We start from the raw sequence: 23,453 nt of genomic DNA, 5'->3' as shown, positions 1-23,453 counted from the left end.
TCTACACTCCATATAGAAGCACTTTGTAGTTCTACAATTACTGACTGTAGTCCATCGGTTTCTCTGCATGCTCTGTTACCCCCTTTCATGCTGTTCTTCAATGGTCAGGACCCTACAGGACCACTACAGAGCAGGTATTATTTCAGTGAGACTGACATGGTGGTGGTGTGTTAGTGTGTGTTGTGCTGGTATGAGTGGAGTCCACTTACTGTCCACTCTATTAGACACTCCTACTTAATTGGTCCACCTTGTAGATGTAAAGTCAGAGACGATCGCTCATCTATTGCTGCTGTTTGACTTGGTCATCTAGTCGACCTTCATCGGTGGTCACAGGGGTGGATTATTTTTTGTTGGTGGACTATTCCCAGTCCAGCAGGGACAGTGAGGTTCTTTGCATTGCTGTGTCTGATCCACTCATACCAGCACAACACACACTAACACACCACCACCATGTAAATCAGTGTCACTGCAGTGCTAAGAATGATCCACCACCTAAATGAAGGACAGCATGGAAGGGGGCTAACAAAGCATGTACAGTCAGTAATTGTAGAACTACAAAGTGCTTCTATATGGTAAGTGGAGCTGATAAAATTAACAGTGAGAGTAGAAACAAGGGGGTGAATTTAATGTTATGGCTGATCAGTGTTAACACATTTGGGCACAAATTCCCACAGAGGTATGGGACCATTTACATATTAATAGCCATAGTATTGGAATAAGATGCTCAGCACGCTCATGATCATTTTTCAATACAGTCCACTTATTGTCCAGTCCAGTTTTAGGTCAGGACTTGAAGTAGACCATTGTAAACTTAATTTTAGCCTGACGTTTTGGGTCAGTAATTCATGGACGATCCGTTTTTGAAGGTTCCTATGAGCATAAAGTGACAGTTTGGATATTTCTTCTGGCCTTGGCACACAGACGTCACTTGCTGTAGTCAATTAAGTAGGACGCCATGCCATGAACGTATGAAAGAAGTCATAGACTCAAAGACTACCATGAAATACAGTCCCTGTAAGTGTATACAAACCTCTGACCTCAATCGTAGCTTCCTCTCGAGCTACAAGGGTGATAAAATCAGCACGAATAATACCGTACGCCCGAAACGTTTAAAATCACGTTTAAAAATCGTGTGTCTTGCAAACGGGAGACCCAAGCAGTCAGCCTGAGTCGTTGTGTCTTACAGGCAAACGTTACAGTAGTGTTTTGCAGGCAGGAACATCCCGAGATTGTTATTTACACCGATTGTTTCATACACTGTTTACAGTAGCTAAACGCTCAGCTTCGTTTGCTTAGCCTATAACGTTTATGTGAATCAGGACTTAACGATGGCACGTAAAAGCAGTAGTACTGGGTTGTTTTCAAAGCACAGGCTTAGCTTCGTGTAAAGGGAGTCTTTTTGGAGGACGAGGGGCGTTTTTAACCCGCTAAAATAGCAACACGCATAGCATTCTGATCAGTTTCCTCCTGCTTGGACTGTGGCTCATTTCAGTGTATGGCACTATCACACAAGAAGTTACTTGTTATCGTATTATGATTATTTTTCCTCGTCAAAAAGTTCTGAAAACGCAGAATCCTGATGCGTCCGCCTTCATAGTAAATCCCCCCAGAGGTCATTTGTAAAGTGCAAATAGTGCTTTTGTTGCCTGCCTTCGAATTCACAGGGGTGGTTTCTGCCGCCGTCCTGCAGGGGGCGATGAAGGTCTGGCTGCTTTCGTTAAAGGGCGGGGCTAGCTCGTCATTCCTCGGTTTCGCAGGCCATCGGTTCGGGCGGCTCGAGTGGTTTCACTATTTCTTCGTTGTACACTCTGAGGATGGCCTCGCAAACAAATCGATACTGGCTCTGTGGAGACACGAACAAAAACGAACAAAACATTAGGACAAAGTGGAGGAGAAGGGTGGCCAATTCCCCAGTGGCGTAACTAGGAGCTCATGGACCCCAGTGAAAATTTCATATTTGTTTAAAATTTCACCTATACTGTATATATACAGTATATTGAGTGACGTCCCATTCTTAATCCATAAAGTTTAATATGATGTCGGCCCACCCTCGCGGAAAGCGGTGGCTTTAAACCAGAGATGTTCACAAGTCACAAAATACGAGTCCGAGTCAAGTCACGAGTCAATATAATATACACAAAACATATACTGGAAATGTAGCATTGAAATAAACAAATAACATGTAAGTTCAGATGAACAGATTAGCAACTGTATTTTGCCGTTTTACTGAGTGCCTTTACTTTCCTGGGAACTAGTTAAAAGCTTAAACTGATACGTTTTGTTTTCATCGCAAAACAAAAGCACACGATAAATCACGGCACAGCAACCAAAATCCAAAACACAGCAAAAAAATCATAACCACTGCTTACCTGAGCTTATGTTCTTCCAGATGTTATTACATTTATAACCGTGTGTTGTTCCATTAGGAATATAATCCGTTATTTTATAAATGTGTACTTATAATTAAAAACCTCCAAACTTTTCCCGGTTGTGAAGTAAAACACTAACTTGTTAGAAAACAAATCGAGCGTTTTATTGACACATCATCTGTGTGGCGCAAACTGAATAAATGCAAATAACAGCATTTCTTACTAAATTAAAATCAGAAGGTCTGATTGGTTCAGAAAGCGCTCTTTCAACTATTAGCGCCAATTCTGTAGGAGCGTTCCATTCACATCAGTTGTTCCTGTGAAGTGCACTACGTAGGGTACTCCACCATTGTAAGTGAGATTCCAATCCAAAGGTAACGAAATTGTTTAAATGAGTGAACTTCAAACTGTATAGGGAGTAGGAAGCAACGCTTCATATAGTATATATATATACGTATATATATAGTTGTCACATGTAACTAATGTTAACACATGCTGACGCTAGGAACTCTAGTTGTTTGCGAGTCATGAGTCGAGTCTGAGTCATCTGAAACGAGTCCGAGTCGACTTTGAAGTCGCTACTTTAAACCAATGAAACAAGTAATTTCCTTTGACACGTTCATAAGCCAATGATTGTTACTAGCAAATGTCCAAAACCGGACGTATGGACACCCTATGGAAGAGTCAGGTTTGTCTACTGTTGATTCATTTTCATAATTCCACAAGGGTTAAGGACACACATGGACACAATCCAAACACCCGAGGTGCTTTACTACTCACCGAAGTCTGAATCATCATGGCACGCTGGTCTCTCATGGTTCGAACGATGTCTAAAGGATACACGTCCTGACTCCGCTCGATCAGACACATCGCCGTCTCCATTGTGATCAGGACACCGGTGCGACCGATCCCAGCGCTGAGAAGAAGCAAAGAGACGTGTCAAACAAAGACTGGTGATGGTCTTATATGTACTGTATTCACATGGCCGAGGTGCACTAGCACTAGCACACACTGATCTCCATTATTCCCCGTCTCACTGTGAAGGCACCATTGTTCAGTGGACAGAGGTTGTAATTGCAGCAGTTAAGAGGAATCCCTTTTGGGATTCAAGCCTCGGACGAGCCAATCATTGTCCGTATAGACAGACAGCCTACTCTGTCAGATCTGGCAGGCTAGCGCAGTGTTTCCCAACCTTTTTTTCAGTCACGGCACCCTTTAAAAGTATTCAAAATCTCGAGTCACCCCAGTCTAAAATGTATTAAAAAACGTACACTCTGCATCCCTCGGACTGCTAACACACAAAAACACTACAGGGAGAGACGTACTGCGGTTGCATTGCATTAAGTTTCAGAAAAATCCTCTCTTGTGCAGAGATGTGCCTGTGTTTGTTTCTGCTTTAAAACATACGCGTCATGAACCAATCAGATTTAACATCAATAAACAAGTTTATAGTTTATTTCTCAATTATTTGTCATTATACCACTGGCACTGCTTATTGTCTGCATGGTTTTTCTGTAGCTCGGTTACGGCTCTCAAACTTAAACTCAAAAGAAGCTTTATTGGCATGACAAATAAGGACATTCGTTTTGCCAAAGCAAGTTAGAGAGAAATAATAAAAATAACAATAAAAAATTTGACAAAATTTGATGTTTGAGGCGGCTAATGGTCTACATTTTCATGATAAGTTGACTTTTTTGTATTTTATTATTTTATTTTTAATTTATTTCATAATATCAGTAACGTGAGAATATTTTTGACGGCACCCCTGACGAAGCCAGACGGCACCCCAGTTGAGAAAGGCTGGGCTAGCGTTCTACCCCTGCGCCACCCAAGCGCCTTCTAAGAGCTTTTTTAAATGTTGTGCAAAATTAATAGCTACTGGGGAGACAACACAAACAGGTATTTCTTTCCAGAGTGTCATTATACCTCAAAAAACTAAATAAAAATAAAACATATTAAATAGGATCTGACCTAGAAAAGCAGAAATAACCACATATTTGATTTAAATATGAATTAGTTTTATTTTTCGTTTCATGTCACTTGTTTTATCCTGGTCAGGGTCGTGACGGGTCCAGTTTATCCACTGGCTGCAAAGGCAGAATGGTAAATGTTAATGGGTAAATGTTACAGTCAGCTTCCGGTGTAGTGATGAAGCGTCGCTCCCTACTCCCTACACAGTTTGAAGTTCACTTCATTTGAACATTTTTGTCACCTCTGGACTGGAATCTCACTTAAAATAGTGGAATACCCTACGTAGTGCACTTCACAGGAACAACTGGGGTTGTGGAATGGAACGCTCCTACAGAATTGGCACTAATGGTTAAAAGACCGCTTTCAGACCTTCTGATTTAAATTATTAGTAAAAAATGCTGTTATTTGCATTTATTCAGTTTGCGTCACACAGATGATGTGTAAATGAAACGCTCGATTGGTTTTCTAACGAGTTCCTGTTTTACTTTACAACCGGGAAAAATTTGGAGGTTTTTTAATTATAAGCACATTTACAAAATAACGGATTCTATTCCTAATGGGACACACGGTTATACACTTAATAGCATCTGGAAGAACATAAGCTCAGGTAAGCAGTGGTTATGATTTTTTTTTGCTGTGTTTTGGATTTTGGCCGCTGTGCCAGGATTTATCGTGCACTTATGTTTTGCGATGAAAACCAAACGTATCAGTTTAAGCTTTTACGGGAAATTACATTCATTTGCACAATGACTAGGAAAGTAAAGGCACTAAGTAAAACGGCAAAATACAGTCGCTAATCTGTTGTTTTTTTATCTAAACTTACATATTATTTGTTTATTTCTACGCTACATTTCCAATATATGTTCTGTGTATATTACATTGACTCATGACTTGACTCGAACTCTAGTCTAAAGACTTGTGACTTGACTCGGACTCGTATTTTGTGACTTGTGGACATCTTTGCCCTGCACAAGTGATGCCTGTAGCTTACAAAGGAGTCAAAATGAGGAATCATTTAAGAGTGATTCATTAGTGAATTACTTTGATAATGTGGATAGGTGTCTGCATACTTTTGGACTGAAAGTGAGACGTGTTAATAGGTGCAGGTGGACTAAACTCTGTGTGGTGTAGTTCTGACCTGCAGTGGACTACAACGGGTTCCAGCGTGTCTCCTCGTTTGCTGCGCACCAAGCTAACGAAGTTCAGGAAATCGGTGGAGTCGTTTGGAACTGCGTGATCGGGCCAGGCCAGGTACTGCATCTGACAGATCTGCCGCTCTTCTTTACTCTGTATGAACACACACACACACACACACACACACACACACACACACACACACACACACACACACAGACACACACAACAGAGTTATATATGGGTACAATCTGTATACATGTATATGGTATAATCACCATACAGTTACTTCATTTATTTCCACATATTTTTCCTGGTCAGGGTTGAGGTGGGTCTGGCACCACCTATAAATTACTTCATTGAGTTTCAAGGTACCACTGTATTAAAATTCTAAATTTGTTAGTTCATCACAGGGCAAACACACACACACACACACACACACACACACACACACACACACACACATCCCTGTTGGGCGGTGCCACTAAACTGCAGAACCTGGAGTCGACCCATTCGGACAGGAAGAACATGCTTAAGCCAGGGTTTGGACCAAGGAATCTGAGACCCATGCCGTTGATGGTTCTTTATAAAGCCAAATGTATGTGGACACCCTGTCAAATTACTACATGCAGGTGTATCAGTCATGCCCATTTTAAACAGGGATATACACCGATCAGCCATAACATTAAAACCACCTCCTTTGTTTCTACACTCACTGTCCATTTTATCAGCTCCACTTACCATATAGAAGCACTTTGTAGTTCTACAATTACTGACTGTAGTCCATCTGTTTCTCTGCATGCTTTGTCAGGACCCCCCCCCCAGGACCACTACAGAGTAGGTATTATTTAGGTGGTGGATCATTTTCAGTACTGCAGTGACACTGACATGGTGGTGGTGTGTTAGTGTGTGTTGTGCTGGTATGAGTGGATCAGACACAGCAGCGCTGCTGGAGTTTTTAAATACCGTGTCCACTCACTGTCCACTCTATTAGACACTCCTACCTAGTTGGTCCACCTTGTAGATGTAAAGTCAGAGACGATCGCTCATCTATTGCTGCTGTTTGAGTTGGTCATCTTCTACACCTTCATCAGCGGTCACAGGACACTGCCCATCGGGTGTTGTTGGCTGGATATTTTTGGTTGGTGGACTATTCTCAGTCCAGCAGTGACAGTGAGGTGTTTAAAAACTCCAGCAGCGCTGCTGTGTCTGATCCACTCATCCCAGCACAACACACACTAACACACCACCACCATGTCAGTGTCACTGCAGTGCTGAGAATGATCCACCACCTAAATAATACCTGCTCTGTAGTGGTCCTGTGGGGGTCCTGACCATTGACGAACAGCAAAAAAAGGGGCTAACAAAGCATGCAGAGAAACAGATGGACTTCAGTCAGTAATTGTAGAACTACAAAGTGCTTCTATATGGTAAGTGGAGCTGATAAAATGGACAGTGAGTGTAGAAACAGGGAGGTGGTAAAAAATGTAGCTCAATGGTTAAGGTACTTGACTAGTAATCGAAAGGTTGCTGGTTCAGGCCTCACCACTGCCAAGTTGCCAAAGTTGCTAGAAAAAACCATAAAAAACATGGCACATGACCAGTTTGGTGTGGAGGAACTCCAGTGGTCTGAACGAAGCCCAAACTTCAACCCAAGTGAACACTTTTAGCATCTCGCCCCCATCAATAAAACTTTGGACAGCCCTGTATTAAGTGGATGCTTGTATCGACTTGTATGATAGGGACCAAATCCAAACTCATGACCATGGTCAAGCTCATATTCATGTGACCCAATGACCCTAATCTAACACAAAAGCTGAAAAAAACTTGACAGATGTTGACATGTCTTACCTCCAGATGTGTAAGCGTCAGAGCTCTGAGCAGGTATGAGTTCCCTGAGTTTCCATCCTCGTTTACACACGATACTTGGAAGTCGCCGTAAGTGCCGGTCGCGGAAACGTTCGGCCAGTACTGGTGACACTTCACCTGGAGTACATACCTCGATTAGTCAAACAACAGAATCTAGCATTATAGCCAAAATAGACTGCTGCATGATAACAGACCGGTGCAAAAATAAATAACATTCGAAATGGGGGCAAATACTTTTTCACAGCACTGTATGTCTGTGTTGATTTGTAATTGATGATGTAGTTTATGTGTACGTGGTAGACTGATAGGTGTTGTTCGTACCCGTCCACGTTCCACCTGTGTAGTTAGCATGACCACCAGGGTGGAGTTTTGCTCCCATACCATCTGCCAGAAATCACCACAGGTGTTGGGTAGTGGACCCTGGCATGCAATGTATCGCCTTACGCCACCTCCACCTGGTATCTCCATCTAATGATACAGAAAATACATACAGGGTTTGTTTACACATACATACACACATATTATGCATGCACACACACATATACATACATACATACACATATACATACATGTACACACACATACAGTGTATCACAAAAGTGAGTACACCCCTGACATTTCTGCAAATATTTTATTATATCTTTTCATGGGACACCACTATAGACATGAAACTTGGATATAAGTTAGAGTAGTCAGTGTACAGCTTGTATAGCAGTGTAGATTTACTGTCTTCTGAAAATAACTCAACACACAGCCATTAATGTCTAAATGGCTGGCAACATAAGTGAGTACACCCCACAGTGAACATGTCCAAATTGTGCCCAAAGTGTTTTGTGTGACCACCATTATTATCCAGCACTGCCTTAACCCTCCTGGGCATGGAATTCACCAGAGCTGCACAGGTTGCTACTGGAATCCTCTTCCACTCCTCCATGATGACATCACGGAGCTGGTGGATGTTAGACACCTTGAACTCCTCCACCTTCCACTTGAGGATGCGCCACAGGTGCTCAATTGGGTTTAGTCCATCACCTTTACCTTCAGCTTCCTCAGCAAGGCAGTTGTCATCTTGGAGGTTGTGTTTGGGGTCGTTATCCTGTTGGAAAACTGCCATGAGGCCCAGTTTTCGAAGGGAGGGGATCATGCTCTGTTTCAGAATGTCACAGTACATGTTGGAATTCATGTTTCCCTCAATGAACCGCAGCTCCCCAGTGCCAGCAACACTCATGCATCCCAAGACCATGATGCTACCACCACCATGCTTGACTGTAGGCAAGATACAGTTGTCTTGGTACTTCTCACCAGGGCGCCGCCACACATGCTGGACACCATCTGAGCCAAACAAGTTTATCTTGGTCTCGTCAGACCACAGGGCATTCCAGTAATCCATGTTCTTGGACTGCTTGTCTTCAGCAAACTGTTTGTGGGCTTTCTTGTGCGTCAGCTTCCTTCTGGGATGACGACCATGCAGACCGAGTTGATACAGTGTGCGGCGTATGGTCTGAACACTGACAGGCTGACCTCCCACGTCTTCAACCTATGCAGCAATGCTGGCAGCACTCATGTGTCTATTTTTTAAAGCCAACCTCTGGATATGACGCCGAACACGTGGACTCAACTTCTTTGGTCGACCCTGGCGAAGCCTGTTCCGAGTGGAACCTGTCCTGGAAAACCGCTGTATGACCTTGGCCACCATGCTGTAGCTCAGTTTCAGGGTGTTAGCAATCTTCTTATAGCCCAGGCCATCTTTGTGGAGAGCAACAATTCTATTTCTCACATCCTCAGAGAGTTCTTTGCCATGAGGTGCCATGTTGAATATCCAGTGGCCAGTATGAGAGAATTGTACCCAAAACACCAAATTTAACAGCCCTGCTCCCCATTTACAACTGGCACCTTGACACATGACACCAGGGAGGGACAACGACACATTTGGGCACAATTTGGACATGTTCACTGTGGGGTGTACTCACTTATGTTGCCAGCTATTTAGACATTAATGGCTGTGTGTTGAGTTATTTTCAGAAGACAGTAAATCTACACTGCTATACAAGCTGTACACTGACTACTCTAAGTTATATCCAAGTTTCATGTCTATAGTGTTGTCCCATGAAAAGATATAATGAAATATTTGCAGAAATGTGAGGGGTGTACTCACTTTTGTGATACACTGTACATATATACAGGGGTTGGACAAAATAACTGAAACACCTGGTTTTAGACCACAATAATTTATTAGTATGGTGTAGGGCCTCCTTTTGCGGCCAATACAGCGTCAATTCGTCTTGGAAATGACATATACAAGTCCTGCACAGTGGTCAGAGGGATTTTAAGCCATTCTTCTTGCAGGATAGTGGCCAGGTCACTACGTGATGCTGGTGGAGAAAAACGTTTCCTGACTCGCTTCTCCAAAACACCCCAAAGTGGCTCAATAATATTTAGATCTGGTGACTGTGCAGGCCATGGGAGATGTTCAACTTCACTTTCATGTTCATCAAACCAATCTTTCACCAGTCTTGCTGTGTGTATTGGTGCATTGTCATCCTGATACACGGCACCGCCATTGGATGCACATGGTCCTCCAGAATGGTTCGGTAGTCCTTGGCAGTGATGCGCCCATCTAGCACAAGTATTGGGCCAAGGGAATGCCATGATATGGCAGCCCAAACCATTACTGATCCACCCCCATGCTTCACTCTGGGCATGCAACAGTCTGGGTGGTACGCTTCTTTGGGGCTTCTCCACACCGTAACTCTCCCGGTTGTGGGGAAAACAGTAAAGGTGGACTCATCAGAGAACAATACATGTTTCACATTGTCCACAGCCCAAGATTTGCGCTCCTTGCACCATTGAAACCGACGTTTGGCATTGGCACGAGTGACCAAAGGTTTGGCTATAGCAGCCCGGCCGTGTATATTGACCCTGTGGAGCTCCCGACGGACAGTTCTGGTGGAAACAGGAGAGTTGAGGTGCACATTTAATTCTGCTGTGATTTGGGCAGCCGTGGTTTTATGTTTTTTGGATACAATCCGGGTTAGCACCCGAACATCCCTTTCAGACAGCTTCCTCTTGCGTCCACAGTTAATCCTGTTGGATGTGGTTTGTCCTTCTTGGTGGTATGCTAACATTACCCTGGATACCGTGGCTCTTGATACATCACAAAGACTTGCTGTCTTGGTCACAGATGCGCCAGCAAGACGTGCACCAACAATTTGTCCTCTTTTGAACTCTGGTATGTCACCCATAATGTTGTGTGCATTGCAATATTTTGAGCAAAACTGTGCTCTTACCCTGCTAATTGAACCTTCACACTCTGCTCTTACTGGTGCAATGTGCAATTAATGAAGATTGGCCACCAGACTGGTCCAATTTAGCCATGAAACCTCCCACACTAAAATGACAGGTGTTTCAGTTATTTTGTCCAACCCCTGTATATATACAGTATATACAGTATATATATATATATATATATATATATATATATATATATATATATATATATACACATACACACACACATACGTGTACACACATATCTATACCTAGATTCATACACCTGCATGTACACACACTTACATGTATACATATTATGCGCACACACACGCATTATACATTATTATAATTATCATTAATATCATTATTATCATGTATATATATATAGTGAGTGGGGAAAATAATTATTTGATCCCCTGCTGATTTTGTAAGTTTACCCCCTTACAAAGACTTGAACAGTCTATCATTTTTATGGAAGGTTTATTTTAACAGAGAGAGACAGAATATCAACAAAAAATCCAGAAAAAAACATTAAATAAAGGTTATACATTAATTTGTATTTAATTAAGTGAAATAAGTATTTGATCCCCTAGCAAAACGTGACTTAGTACTTGGTGGAGAAACCCTTGTTAGCAAGCACAGAGGTCAGATGTTTCTTGTAGTTGGTCACCAGGTTTGTGCACATCTCAGGGGGGGTTTTGGCCCACTCCTCTTTACAGAATCTCTCCAAATCCTGAAGGTTTCGAGGCTGTCGCTTGGAAACTCGAAGTTTGAGCTCCCTCCACAGATTTTCTAGGGGATTAAGGTCTGGAGACTGGCTAGGCCACTCTAGAATCTTAATGTGCTTCTTCTTAAGCCAGACCTTTGTTGCCTTGGCCGTATGTTTTGGGTCATTGTCATGCTGGAAGACCCATCCACGACCCATCTTCAGTGTTCTGTATGAGGCCAGGAGGTTCTCATTCAAGATTCTACGGTACATGGCCCCGTTCATCAGCCCCTCAATGCGATGAAGTCTGCCTGTACCCTTAACAGAGAAACAGCCCCAAAGCAGAATGTTTCCACCTCCATGTTTGACAGTGGGGATGGTGTTCTTGGGGTCATATCCGGCATTTCTCTGCCTCCAAACACGGCGAGTGGAGTTGATGCCAAAGAGCTCAATTTTGGTCAAAAACATGAGCCTTCTTGAGCAAAGGGACTTTGCGGGCACTGCAGGATCTCAATCCATTACGGCGAAGTGTGTTACTAATGGTTTTCTTGGTGACTGTGCTCCCAGCTCCCTTGAGATCATTGACCAGCTCCTCCCGTGTAATTCTGGACTGACCTCACCTTTCTCAGAATCATTCTTACCCCACCAGGTGAGATCTTGCATGGAGCTCCAGAGTGAGGGTGATTGACTGTGATCTTGTATTTCTTCCATTTTCGAATTATCGCACCAACAGTGGTCTCTTTCTCACCAAGCTTCTTGCTGATGGTCTTGTAGCCCATTCCAGCCTTGTGCAGGTCTACAATCTTGTCCCTGACGTCCTTTGATAGCTCTTTGGTCTTGCCCATGGTGGTCGAGAGATTTGAACGGAAGAAACTGATTCTGTGACAGGAGTCTTTTATACAGGGACAGGACTAATTTGTGTGCCTCATGGGCACATAACCGGTCTGTGGGGGTCAGAATTCTTGCTGGTTGGTAGGGGATCAAATACTTATTTCCCTTAATTAAATACAAATTAATTTATAACCTTTATTTAATGTTTTTTTTTTCTGGATTTTTTGTTGATATTCTGCAGGAGATCAAATAATTATTTTCCCCACTGTATATACAGTATACACATACATACGTGTATACATACATTCACTCATCTACATGTACACACACATATACATATACATACATACACACACATGCAAACATACATAGACACATACATACGTGTACACACATACATACATGTACACACATATACTGTATATACACACACATGTACACACACGCAAACATACATACACACACATACCTACGTGTACACATACATACGTGTACACACATACTGTACATGCACACATATAAACACACACATATACATATATGTACACACACAAACATTGTGCAATTTGATGCTTTTAATACACTATAAGTTTGAACAAACACACCCCCAGACGTTTGAACTCATTTTTGCTAAGTGCATTATTCGGGGGAAAAAAAGACTAGGGACATGCAAATTAAATCATAATAATACAAAAATGCAGGTTATTTTACTATGAAATATGAAAAAAAAAATGTTGAAATTCCTTTTTGTCTAACAAAAACATTAAAGACAGAGTGATGGTAGGTGTAGCGATAGATGTGCATCCTTACGTTGATGTAGTTTGCATTGATGTAGTCCTCCGATCCTCTCAGAACGACTCGAGTTGTGTCATCTGTGTAAAGAAAACACTTCAGAACTGTGTAAAAACGTAAAGGCGGAATACCAACACAGGCGTGCGTACTTACATGGAGAAATATCTCGATAGCGATTTTTAGAGACGTTCTTGGGCAACTTTGCACAGGACATGGACATTCCGGGTCTTTTTCGATACAGTTGCTGCACGGGTGAGAAAAACAAGATGTTTAAAATGAGGCAGGGTTCTAGTAAAGATTTTGGGAGAAAAAGGATTCGTGTCTCTTATATCGACCATAAATACCAGCCAGGTCTAGGAGTCCATAATCAATGTCTAGGCAGGTTTATTTATTTTAAATGGATTTTAAAGTGACAGCTATTAAAGCTCAGACACAAACGCCCATGGTTAGGTATCCAGATACTGTTGGCACACACAGCGACTTCAGACTCGACTCGGACTCGTTTCAAATGACTCGGACTCGACTCATGACTTGCAAAAAAATGACTCGTAAACAACAAGAGTCCCCGCAGCGTTTCTGGACGTTCACTGGATATTCTCACATTACTGCTAGTTTTTATTAAAGACGAATGAAACGTCGATCCGACATCATTCTGACCGTGTCGTTTTCTGCGCCGGCCGTCTTACCCGCAACGCACGCAATGGATAAATGTCACAGCAAGCTTCCGGCGTAGTGATACAGTGTCGCTCCCTACTCCCTACACAGTTTGAAGTTCACTTCATTTGAACATTTTCGTTACCTTTTGATTGGAATCTTGCTTAAAATAGTGGAATACCCTACGTAGTGCACTTCACAGGAACAACTGGGGTGAATGGAACGCTCCTACAGAATTGGCGCTAATGGTTGAAAGAGCGCTTCCTGAACCAAGAAATGCTGTTATTTGCATTTATTCAGTTTGCGTCACACAGATGATGTGTCAATGAAACGCTCGATTGGCTTTCTAACGAGTTCGTGTTTTACTTCACAACCGGGAAAAGTTTGGAGGTTTTTCAATTATAAGCACAATTACAAAATAACGGATTATATTCCTAATGGAACAACACACGGTTATAAATGTAATAACATCTGGAAGAACATAAGCTCAGGTAAGCAGTGGTTATGATTTTTTTGCTGTGTTTTGGATTTTGGCCGCTGTGCTTTGCAATGAAAACAAAATGTATCAGTTTAAGCTTTTAACTGGTACCTTCTTGTTACGAAAATTACATTTATTTGCACAATGAATAGGAAAGTAAAGGCACTAAGTAAAACGGCAAAATACAATACTAATCTATTGTTTTTTTATCTGAACTTACATATTATTTGTTTATTTCTTTGCTACATTTCCAATATATGTTTTGTGTATATTAAATTGTGACTTGACTTGGACTCTAGCCCAAAGACTCGTGACTTGACTCGGACTCTAGCCCAAAGACTCGTGACTTGACTCGTGACTTGACTCGTGACTTGACTCGGACCCGTATTTTGTAACTTGTGAACATCTCTGACTCACCTCAAACTGAGTAAGAACCGAGCCGCTGCTGAGTCCGTCTTTCAGCAGCTGGAACGACGACTTGCATTCATCGGACTCTGAGAGGGACCCGTCGACAGAACAACTTCCCGAAATGAACTGGAACTCTGGCTCCAAGTCCAGCTTGTCCTCTTCCTCCTCGTCCACATCGTAGATCGCTGCACGAGGGACGAAGAGCAAAATGTGTAGTCAGGACCAAGCACTACTGGGTGCGAACTTGGGTCTGTCCTGTCTCCATAGGACAGTAGTAGCTTAGTGGTTTAAGGTACTGGACTAGTGATTAAGTGGACACTCAAAACCCACAAGTTGACACTCTTGGACACGTGTGATTGCTGTAAATGTAAATGTAATGGCCGCTGAAAAGCCCCACCGTCCCAGCGGAGAGCCACAGACTGGCACGCACCCCTCCGACATGCACACGGTACCAATTAGCTTCTCACAGAGAGCAGTATAGCGTATGGTCAAGCACTACAATCCATGAACATACCAATTCCTGTGTAGTCACCTCAACCAGCCAACAGAGGGCGCAATTGTAGCAACAATAAAGAACCAGTTTGACCAGTACAAGATAAAAAGCAACTATGCATTCTTACCATTGGGTCTGACTTGCAGAATAAGCTCTCCTGATTGGTTTTCACAGCTGGCCTTAATTAACATCACCACTTCATCATGCGTACAGTCGGAGATGTCTCTCTCATTAATCAGCACCACCTGGTCGCCCTCGTTAAGGCGTGGCACACACAGGTCAGCCTAACAGGAGACGAATGTCACATAGTTGTAAATGCGCCAATTTTATACGTTATATATAACATTGTGACTTGACTGTGACTTGAACCTACCGCAGTTCCAGGAGCAACACGGGACACGATGATTGGCATTCTCTGATCAGCGCCACCCTGTGAAAAAATGACAGAAATTATTACAACTAGTAGGTGTTTGGGTGGCGCAGGGGTAAATTACGCTAGCCCACTACCTTTGGGAACCGGGTTTCGACTCCTTATTGATGCTATTGGCCAGTAGGGCCTTTACATACAGAACTGACTGGAACTGGCAATGGATTGGCAATGTGTGTGTGTGTGTGCGTGTGTGTGTGTGTATATATACTGCATATACAGTATATATATATATATATACAGTGTATCACAAAAGTGAGTACACCCCTCACATTTCTGCAGATATTTAAGTATATCTTTTCATGGGACAACACTGACAAAATGACACTTTGACACAATGAAAAGTAGTCTGTGTGCAGCTTATATAACAGTGTAAATTTATTCTTCCCTCAAAATAACTCAATATACAGCCATTAATGTCTAAACCACCGGCAACAAAAGTGAGTACACCCCTTAGTGAAAGTTCCTAAAGTGTCAATATTTTGTGTGGCCACCATTATTTCCCAGAACTGCCTTAACTCTCCTGGGCATGGAGTTTACCAGAGCTTCACAGGTTGCCACTGGAATGCTTTTCCACTCCTCCATGACGACATCACGGAGCTGGCGGATATTCGAGACTTTGTGCTCCTCCACCTTCCGCTTGAGGATGCCCCAAAGATGTTCTATTGGGTTTAGGTCTGGAGACATGCTTGGCCAGTCCATCACCTTTACCCTCAGCCTCTTCAATAAAGCAGTGGTCGTCTTAGAGGTGTGTTTGGGGTCATTATCATGCTGGAACACTGCCCTGCGACCTAGTTTCCGGAGGGAGGGGATCATGCTCTGCTTCAGTATTTCACAGTACATATTGGAGTTCATGTGTCCCTCAATGAAATGTAACTCCCCAACACCTGCTGCACTCATGCAGCCCCAGACCATGGCATTCCCACCTCCATGCTTGACTGTAGGCATGACACACTTATCTTTGTACTCCTCACCTGATTGCCGCCACACATGCTTGAGACCATCTGAACCAAACAAATTAATCTTGGTCTCATCAGACCATAGGACATGGTTCCAGTAATCCATGTCCTTTGTTGACATGTCTTCAGCAAACTGTTTGCGGGCTTTCTTGTGTAGAGACCTCAGAAGAGGCTTCCTTCTGGGGTGACAGCCATGCAGACCAATTTGATGTAGTGTGCGGCGTATGGTCTGAGCACTGACAGGCTGACCCCCCACCTTTTCAATCTCTGCAGCAATGCTGACAGCACTCCTGCGCCTATCTTTCAGAGACACCAGTTGGATGTGACGCTGAGCACGTGCACTCAGCTTCTTTGGACGACCAACGCGAGGTCTGTTCTGAGTGGACCCTGCTCTTTTAAAACGCTGGATGATCTTGGCCACTGTGCTGCAGCTCAGTTTCAGGGTGTTGGCAATCTTCTTGTAGCCTTGGCCATCTTCATGTAGCGCAACAATTCGTCTTTTAAGATCCTCAGAGAGTTCTTTGCCATGAGGTGTCATGTTGGAACTTTCAGTGACCAGTATGAGAGAGTGTGAGAGCTGTACTACACACCTGCTCCCTATGCACACCTGAGACCTAGTAAAACTAACAAATCACATGACATTTTGGAGGGAAAAGGACAAGCAGTGCTCAATTTGGACATTGAGGGGTGTAGTCTCTTAGGGGTGTACTCACTTTTGTTGCCGGTGGTTTAGACATTAATGGCTGTATATTGAGTTATTTTGAGGGAAGAATAAATTTACACTGTTATATAAGCTGCACACAGACTACTTTTCATTGTGTCAAAGTGTCATTTTGTCAGTGTTGTCCCATGAAAAGATATACTTAAATATCTGCAGAAATGTGAGGGGTGTACTCACTTTTGTGATACACTGTATATATATATATATAAATATATATATATATATATATATATATATATATAAATATATATATATATATATACACACACATATATATATAAATATATATATATATATATATATATACAGTATATATATGTGTGTGTGTGTATAATATATATATACATTTATGTGGATATATATACATATTTATGTGTGTGTGTATACAGTATATATGTTTTTGTGTGTGTATATATATATATATATATATATATATACAGTGTATCACAAAAGTGAGTACACCCCTCACATTTCTGCAGATATTTAAGTATATCTTTTCATGGGACAACACTGACAAAATGACACTTTGACACAATGAAAAGTAGTCTGTGTGCAGCTTATATAACAGTGTAAATTTATTCTTCCCTCAAAATAACTCAATATACAGCCATTAATGTCTAAACCACCGGTAACAAAAGTGAGTACACCCCTAAGAGACTACACCCCTAAATGTCCAAATTGAGCACTGCTTGTCATTTTCCCTCCAAAATGTCATGTGATTTGTTAGTGTTACTAGGTCTCAGGTGTGCATAGGGAGCAGGTGTGTTCAATTTAGTAGTACAGCTCTCACACTCTCTCATACTGGTCACTGAAAGTTCCAACATGGCACCTCATGGCAAAGAACTCTCTGAGGATCTTAAAAGACGAATTGTTGCGCTACATGAAGATGGCCAAGGCTACAAGAAGATTGCCAACACCCTGAAACTGAGCTGCAGCACAGTGGCCAAGATCATCCAGCGTTTTAAAAGAGCAGGGTCCACTCAGAACAGACCTCGCGTTGGTCGTCCAAAGAAGCTGAGTGCACGTGCTCAGCGTCACATCCAACTGCTGTCTTTGAAAAATAGGCGCAGGAGTGCTGTCAGCATTGCTGCAGAGATTGAAAAGGTGGGGGGTCAGCCTGTCAGTGCTCAGACCATACGCCGCATACTACATCAAATTGGTCTGCATGGCTGTCACCCCAGAAGGAAGCCTCTTCTGAAGTCTCTACACAAGAAAGTCCGCAAACAGTTTGCTGAAGACATGTCAACAAAGGACATGGATTACTAAAACCATGTTGTATGGTCTGATGAGACCAAGATTAATTTGTTTGGTTCAGATGGTCTCAAGCATGTGTGGCGGCAATCAGGTGAGGAGTACAAAGATAAGTGTGTCATGCCTACAGTCAAGCATGGTGGTGGGAATGCCATGGTCTGGGGCTGCATGAGTGCAGCAGGTGTTGGGGAGTTACATTTCATTGAGGGACACATGAACTCCAATATGTACTGTGAAATACTGAAGCAGAGCATGATCCCCTCCCTCCGGAAACTGGGTCGCAGGGCAGTGTTCCAGCATGATAATGACCCCAAACACACCTCTAAGACGACCACTGCTTTATTGAAGAGGCTGAGGGTAAAGGTGATGGACTGGCCAAGCATGTCTCCAGACCTAAACCCAATAGAACATCTTTGGGGCATCCTCAAGCGGAAGGTGGAGGAGTGTAAAGTCTCGAATATCCGCCAGCTCCGTGATGTCGTCATGGAGGAGTGGAAAAGCATTCCAGTGGCAACCTGTGAAGCTCTGGTAAACTCCATGCCCAGGAGAGTTAAGGCAGTTCTGGGAAATAATGGTGGCCACACAAAATATTGACACTTCAGGAACTTTCACTAAGGGGTGTACTCACTTTTGTTGCCGGTGGTTTACACATTAATGGCTGTATACTGAGTTATTTTGAGGGAAGAATAAATTTACACTGTTATATAAGCTGCACACAGACTACTTTTCATTGTGTCAAAGTGTAATTTTGTCAGTGTTGTCCCATGAAAAGATATACTTAAATATCTGCAGAAATGTGAGGGGTGTACTCACTTTTGTGATACACTGTATATGTGTGTGTGTGTGTGTATCTATATACAGTATATACAGTATATATACAGTATATATATATATATATATATATATGTATATATATATACACACACACATATATATATACACATATATATATATATTTGTGTGAATATATATTTTTATGTATATATTTACATACACATAAATACACACACACACATATATATATATATATATATATATATACACATTCCACACAAACACAATTGGCTGTGTTTGAGGGACGGATGGTTAAACAGGGTCTCCTCCTGCTGCCACTGCAACATGTGAACTCCGAGACTGCTCCATGTGCTCACGCGAGTAGGAGGGGGAGTCACACGGGGCATAGCGGGGGTCTCCATATGTCATACGGCTCTGTGTGGGAACGCAACACTAGCAGGTGACAAGAAGCAATCGCAGACTGTGCACGTGCTGGAGGGGGCGTGTGGTGATCGCCGATGCTGGTTTCTCGAACCCTAAGTTTAGACCGGCTACAAAGCCACGCGACAAAGCGACCGGCTGTCATTTATTTTTAATTAGAGCCGGCGATTTCCCAGCAACAGGAGGCGGAGCAAACGTTAGTGACAAGAAGTGGGCGGAGTTTAGCTTTATGCAAAATAGGAGCGCAGCTTCGTGGTGATTACCAATAGGAATTGAGCATTGAGCAGAGCGGTACCAGCTTTATTTCCATTCATTAATTGGGGCAAACATACCTTGACGTTGAATCCGAAACGTCCGTGTTCATCCGGTTTTATTTTGATCAGGACAAGGTTGTCATGAGGAACAGCACCATTCTGTCCCAAAAATAAAAAACATACAATCAATTATACAGTATTAATAGTAAACAAGGCAAGTGTCTAATAAACAAATCAACACACTGCGACTTCAGACTCGACTCTTCAGACAGACTCGCCAAAAAAATGACTCGTAAACAACAAGAGTCCTTTTTATTTAAGATGAATGAAACGTCGATCCGACATCATTCTGATCGTGTCATATTCTGCTCTCTAATAACGCTCCGGCCGTCTTAACCCGCAGCGCACGCAATGGGTAAATGTTCCAGCCAGCTTCCGGCGTAGTGATGAAGCGTCGCTCCCTACTCCCTACACAGTTTGAAGCTCACTTCATTTGAACATTTTTGTTACCTTTGGATTGGAATCTCACTTAAAATGACCCTACGTAGTGCACTTCACAGGAACAACTAATGTGAATGGAACGCTCCTACAGAATTGGCACTACTGGTCGAAAGCTGGCTTTCTGAACCATTCAGACCTTCTGATTTTAATTTTTAGTAAGAAATGCTGTTATTTGCATTTATTCAGTTTGCGCCACACAGATGATGTGTCAATGAAACTCTTAATTGGCTTTCTAACGAGTTCGTGTTTTACTTCACAACCGGGAAAAGTTTGGAGGTTTTTAATTATAAGCACATTTACAAAATAACGGATTCTATTCCTAATGGGACACACGGTTATAAATGTAATTGCATCTGGAAGAACATAAGCTCAGGTAAGCAGTGGTTATGATTTTTTTTGTGTGTGTGTGTTTTGGATTTTGGCCGCTGTGCCGTGATTTATCATGCACTTTTGTTTTGCGATGAAAACAAAACGTATCAGTTGAAGCTTTTAACTAGTACCTTCTTGTTAGGGAAATAACATTCATTTGCACAATGACTAGGAAAGTAAAGGCACTAAGTACAACGGCAAAATACAGTCACTAATCTGTTGTTGCTTTTTATCTGAACTTACATATTATTTGTTTATTTCTAGGCTACATTTCCAATATATGTTTTGTGTTTATTATATTGACTCATGACTTGACTCGGACTCTAGCCTAAAGACTCGTGACTTGACTCGGACTCGTATTTTGTGACTTGTGAACATCTCTGGTTATAACACAAAAACTATTTGTGGGGCACCCAGGAGGTGCAGCGGGATATTCCGCTAGCACGCCAGTGCTGGGATTCTGAACTCCCCTGAGTTTCGAAACTCGAGTCTGCCATTTGGGAATAGACTGGACTTAAAAAAAGTGGGTGGGGCCTGTAATGCTGTGCAAGGACCCTGGTTAGCACGGCTGTACAGTAAGTGGAAGAGCCCGGAGATCAGGGCGTGGCTGATCGCGTGCGGATTTTGGCCCCGCATGCAAATTCATCCAGGGTGAGGACGAATAAGAAGGGTTGTGGACTCCTCGGACACGACCGGAGTCTCCAGCAGCGGGAGACGAATTGACCATGCTAAATTGGGATGTGTAACGAGGGGGGGTTAGTGGTCTGGTACCCGAGGAGGAAAGCAGGATTCAAGGTGCAGAGCACTAAGAGAGGGGGAAAAGCCCTAGGTGGGACACTCGACTGTGGCCAGCTAACCAGCTACTCGGTCCACCAATCGACCAACAAATGAGTCGAGATGCTTGTTCCCCAAAATCTAGGAAATAACGGCATTAGAAAGGAATTGACCCGCGGGTCCGATTTAGCTGAAGAATCGATTCACCACATGATTCATTTCAGAATGCCCTTGACAACTCCTGTCCACTAGTGTCCACTTGCAAAAGCACGTACAATGGGCACACGGGCATCGTGACTAGACTTCAAAGCAATGGAGAAAAGTCAAGTGGCGAACATGACACCCGGACATGGCACCAGGATGAAACATGGGATGAGCTACCATGCAACATACAGAGGTTAAAGGACCTGCTGGTAATGTCCTGGTACCAGATACTACAAGCCATGTCACGGCAGGTCAGAACGTTTAGACGGCATATTTAAGCAGGTGGTCCTAATGTTCTGGCTCATCAGTGTAAATACTGAGTAAATTATGTATAAAAGTCAACGATAATAAAGAACGTCTCACCATGCTCTTGTCTGTGGTCACAGGTACATCATATAGTTCGCAGGATTGATCATCCAGCTCTAGCTCGGACGGGGATCTGCCGATATGGGTTTTCCGAGACTGTTTCGGTGGAAGTGCAGGCGGCTCTATAACACCGTCAGGTGACCTGCGGGGGTACAAAGTAGAAACGTGTTTATATTTATGAGCTTGTCGGACATCCCATAGTAAACACGGGAATCGATATGCACTCACGGAGCACTTTATAATAAGCTCCACTTAATATACAGATAAACCGTATGAGTAGTCAATTGCTAACTGTAGCCTGTGTTCCTCTGTCCTACATTTATCAATCAAAAGGGACCCTGTAGTGCCCTGTGATCAAAAAATTTCCACTGATAAAAGTCCAGATCAGCAGAACACACCGTGTCTCTAGTTGTCCACCTATAAAGAGCCAAATCCCACCAACACTGCTGCACCTCCTGTGCTTATACATACACAGAACACGACACACTAGAATGCTCCATCACTTAAATATCAACAAAGTGTACAGAGGAAATGTAAAAATGAGCTACTGAGCTACAGTCAGTAATTGAATACCCACAAATACAGTCAAGTAACAAGTCTTTAGGCTAGAGTCCGAGTGAAGTCACAAGTCTTTGAACTAGAGTCCGAGTCAAGTCACGAGTCTTTAGGCTAGAGTCTAAGTCAAGTCACGAATCTTCAGGCGAGTCTGAATCAAGTCACAAGTCTTCAGGTTAGAGGTTTAGTCAAGTCACGAGTCTTTAGGATAAAGTCCGAGTCAAGTTAAGAGTCTTTAGGCTGGAGTTTGAGTCAATTCTCGAGTCTTTAGGCTAGAGTCCGAGTCAAGTCATGAGTCTTTAGGATAGTCAGAGTCAAGTCACGAGTCTTTAGGATAGAGTCCAAGTCAAGTCACGAGTCTTTAGGCTAGAGTCCGAGTCAAGTCCCGAGTCTTTAGGATAGTCAGAGTCAAGTCACGAGTCTTTAGGATAGAGTTCGAGTCAAGTCACAAGTCTTTAGGCTAGAGTCCGAGTCAAGTCACGAGTCTTTAGGCTAGTGTCCGAGTCAAGTCACGAGATCTTTAGGATAGAGTCCGAGTCAAGTCATAAATCTTCAGGATAGTCAGAGTCCAGTCACGAGTCTTCAGGATAGAGTCTGAGTCAAGTCACGAGTCGAGTCACGAGTCTTTAGGATAGAGTCTGAGTCAAGTCTCGAGTCTTTAGGATAGAGTTCGAGTCAAGTCTCGAGTCTTTAGGATAGTCAGAGTCAAGTCACAAGTCTTTAGGATAGAGTCCGGGTCAAGTCACGAGTCTTTAGAATAGTCAGTCAAGTCACGAGTCTTTAGGATAAAGTTTGAGTCAAGTCTCGAGTCTTTAGGATAGAGTCTGAGTCAAGTCTCGAGTCTTTAGGATAGAGTTCGAGTCAAGTCTCGAGTCTTTTGGA

At 42.8% G+C, this 23,453-nt stretch overlaps 1 protein-coding gene across 2 annotated transcripts in view; it reads right to left on the bottom strand.

Annotated features, from left to right (window-relative positions):
• Positions 1–623: 623 nt before the first annotated feature.
• LOC134304100 (tyrosine-protein phosphatase non-receptor type 4-like) overlaps positions 624–23,453 on the bottom strand; it is a 68,387-nt gene continuing 45,557 nt past the window's right edge. For both annotated transcript variants that reach the window (XM_062989658.1, XM_062989659.1), the window contains exons 16-27: positions 22,014–22,158; positions 19,881–19,961; positions 15,349–15,405; positions 15,103–15,259; positions 14,492–14,667; positions 13,096–13,186; positions 12,961–13,022; positions 7,665–7,811; positions 7,326–7,460; positions 5,479–5,627; positions 3,150–3,285; positions 624–1,843 (exon numbers count right to left, since the gene is read on the bottom strand). In XM_062989658.1, the coding sequence (XP_062845728.1) occupies positions 1,739–1,843; positions 3,150–3,285; positions 5,479–5,627; positions 7,326–7,460; positions 7,665–7,811; positions 12,961–13,022; positions 13,096–13,186; positions 14,492–14,667; positions 15,103–15,259; positions 15,349–15,405; positions 19,881–19,961; positions 22,014–22,158 (1,441 nt within the window). In that variant the 3' untranslated portion in view covers positions 624–1,738. The remainder of the gene's footprint in view (positions 1,844–3,149; positions 3,286–5,478; positions 5,628–7,325; positions 7,461–7,664; positions 7,812–12,960; positions 13,023–13,095; positions 13,187–14,491; positions 14,668–15,102; positions 15,260–15,348; positions 15,406–19,880; positions 19,962–22,013; positions 22,159–23,453) is intronic.

The sequence above is a fragment of the Trichomycterus rosablanca genome, chromosome 27, assembly GCF_030014385.1.
Source record: "Trichomycterus rosablanca isolate fTriRos1 chromosome 27, fTriRos1.hap1, whole genome shotgun sequence".
In the NCBI taxonomy this organism is placed as follows: domain Eukaryota; kingdom Metazoa; phylum Chordata; class Actinopteri; order Siluriformes; family Trichomycteridae; genus Trichomycterus; species Trichomycterus rosablanca.
This window is presented reverse-complemented; position numbering and strand designations above follow the sequence as displayed.